The 1,955-nt window shown below is 40.8% G+C and overlaps 1 protein-coding gene across 1 annotated transcript in view; it reads right to left on the bottom strand.

The window, feature by feature from the left end:
* LOC107748353 (disks large homolog 5-like) overlaps nucleotides 1-1,781 on the bottom strand; it is a gene marked incomplete at its 5' end in the record, with an annotated part of 26,609 nt that extends 24,828 nt beyond the window's left edge. Inside the window, 3 exons of the mRNA XM_016563121.1 lie at nucleotides 551-678; nucleotides 757-889; nucleotides 1,656-1,781. Of these exons, the coding sequence (XP_016418607.1) occupies nucleotides 551-678; nucleotides 757-889; nucleotides 1,656-1,781 (387 nt within the window). The remainder of the gene's footprint in view (nucleotides 1-550; nucleotides 679-756; nucleotides 890-1,655) is intronic.
* Nucleotides 1,782-1,955: the final 174 nt, after the last annotated feature.

Consider the following 1,955-nt stretch of genomic DNA (forward strand, 5'->3'; position numbering starts at 1 on the left):
AGTAAATGCTGCTCCATCTGAAAGCACGTGAAAATACCACATTTAATAACATGTTTTTACTCCATAATCACTTCATAACGTCAGTCGAGTGTTTGAAATAAATCCTTCTGTGAGATGATGTGGCTTCTTAAACAGAATAAGGCACGCAACATATTTCATAGTATTCTAAGCAGTGATAATAGCATTGCATTATTATATACTTTATTATAATGAAAATTATAATAATTATAATAAGAACCCAGATCAATCATATATTGTCATAGTCCTGTGTTTATTAGTCACGTTGAATCAATGAAAGCAAATCTTCTGTTTATTCAGCTACCGCTATAGGGATTTCCTGGATTTCTTCTGTGGGGCGTATTTGGAGTTTCTCTGGCCTTCGGATGGAGATTTACTACTGATCACAGAACCGTGCTTCACTCACAAGATGCGCATGACAATCGCAGCTTCTGCTTAATCGCAATTACAATTTCATTTCTATTTATGGTGCAGCCCTAGTTAGAATCACACGGCCGTTTCACAGGAGACACTGAAAGCCGAGTCCGCCTACCTTAACCTGCCCTCCGCAACACTTCCTTTGTCCACCTTGCTCACGAATATCCCATAATCCCCGTGTAGATACGGGTCGCTCACTCCCTCGGCGATATCAAAACCCAGAGCGCTCAAATCCATGTCGTCCTGTACGTCAGATCAGAGACGGTGAGGTGTTGAACTCATTTGGAGGTTCGTCACAGCTGTGACGATTCGATTACGTACCATACTCCTCTCAAACTCCACCGTCTCCGTCTCCCACTCCAGAGAGTCCGTATCGATGGCCGAGTCATGGGAATTGTGGGCCATCAGCTGGCGGAAACGTGCCTCCTTCTCCAGCTGCTCCTCCATGCATTCCCTGAACACACATTTTAGGAAAATTCACCCAACTTTTGTGGTTGGTTATTGGTATTAATAATGGTTATTATGTGAGTATAGGAGAGCATAAGTTTAAGTGGACATCCATGACATGTGGAGTCCCACAAAGCTCAATTCTTGCACCGCTCTTGTTTAGCCTGTATATGCTCCCACTAATGGCTCGTTTCCACTGAGCGGTACGGTTCGGTACAGTACAGTACGGTACGCAATTATGTCCGTTTCCACTGTAAGCAGTTGTGAATGGTACCAAAATAGCGAACCGCGTCATGAAATTTAGTTTTAATGGTATTTCAGGCGAGAATGTGATTGTTTAAAACTCAAATCTGCAGTTTATTTATAAAGATAGCGCCTATTTGAAAATTTGCTATGCAATTTATTCCTGGTCATATCGTTTTGGCTGAGCACAAATTTATGTTTAACTTTATATATTTTGAACTTTACCGTAGTACAGCGCTGACTTTGTAGCATACTTTGACTGAACTGTTTGCTTTTGTCTTTATTTCCTCTTATATAAGCTTTGCAGAGCACAAATTCCGGGTATGGGTCACCATACTTGGCCACATGTCACTTCACTTCACTTTATTTATTTATTAATTAATGCGCTGCAGGAAACTTTCTCAGAGTATTCATAAATCATTAACAGAACTGAACATCATCACAATAAATAGCTAGATGCACATACTGTCGACAGTCCCTGATGTGATCGTGTGTGTTTTGATATTAGTATGTGTTTTACTGAGACTCACTTGAGCTCCTTCAGTTCTCGCACCGCATCATTCTTCTGTTTGCGCAGGTCGTCCATGTTTCTCAGAGCGTCGGCGAGATCGCTCACGGCTCGGTCCCTCTCGCGACGCAGGTTATCACACAACGTCCTGAAACACAAACAGTAAATACACAATTCTGATTATTGTTTCATAGGACTTGATGAACACTACTGGGTCTGTTGTTTGGAGCTAAAATGGTCTCAAAATTAATGCATTTACATATGCAAGATTATTCAATGTGTAAGATAATTCACATTCAAAAAATACAGTTTGCAAAAGAAA

This window comes from Sinocyclocheilus rhinocerous, unplaced genomic scaffold, assembly GCF_001515625.1.
Source record: "Sinocyclocheilus rhinocerous isolate Xijiao unplaced genomic scaffold, SAMN03320098_v1.1 scaffold522, whole genome shotgun sequence".
NCBI lineage: Eukaryota > Metazoa > Chordata > Actinopteri > Cypriniformes > Cyprinidae > Sinocyclocheilus > Sinocyclocheilus rhinocerous.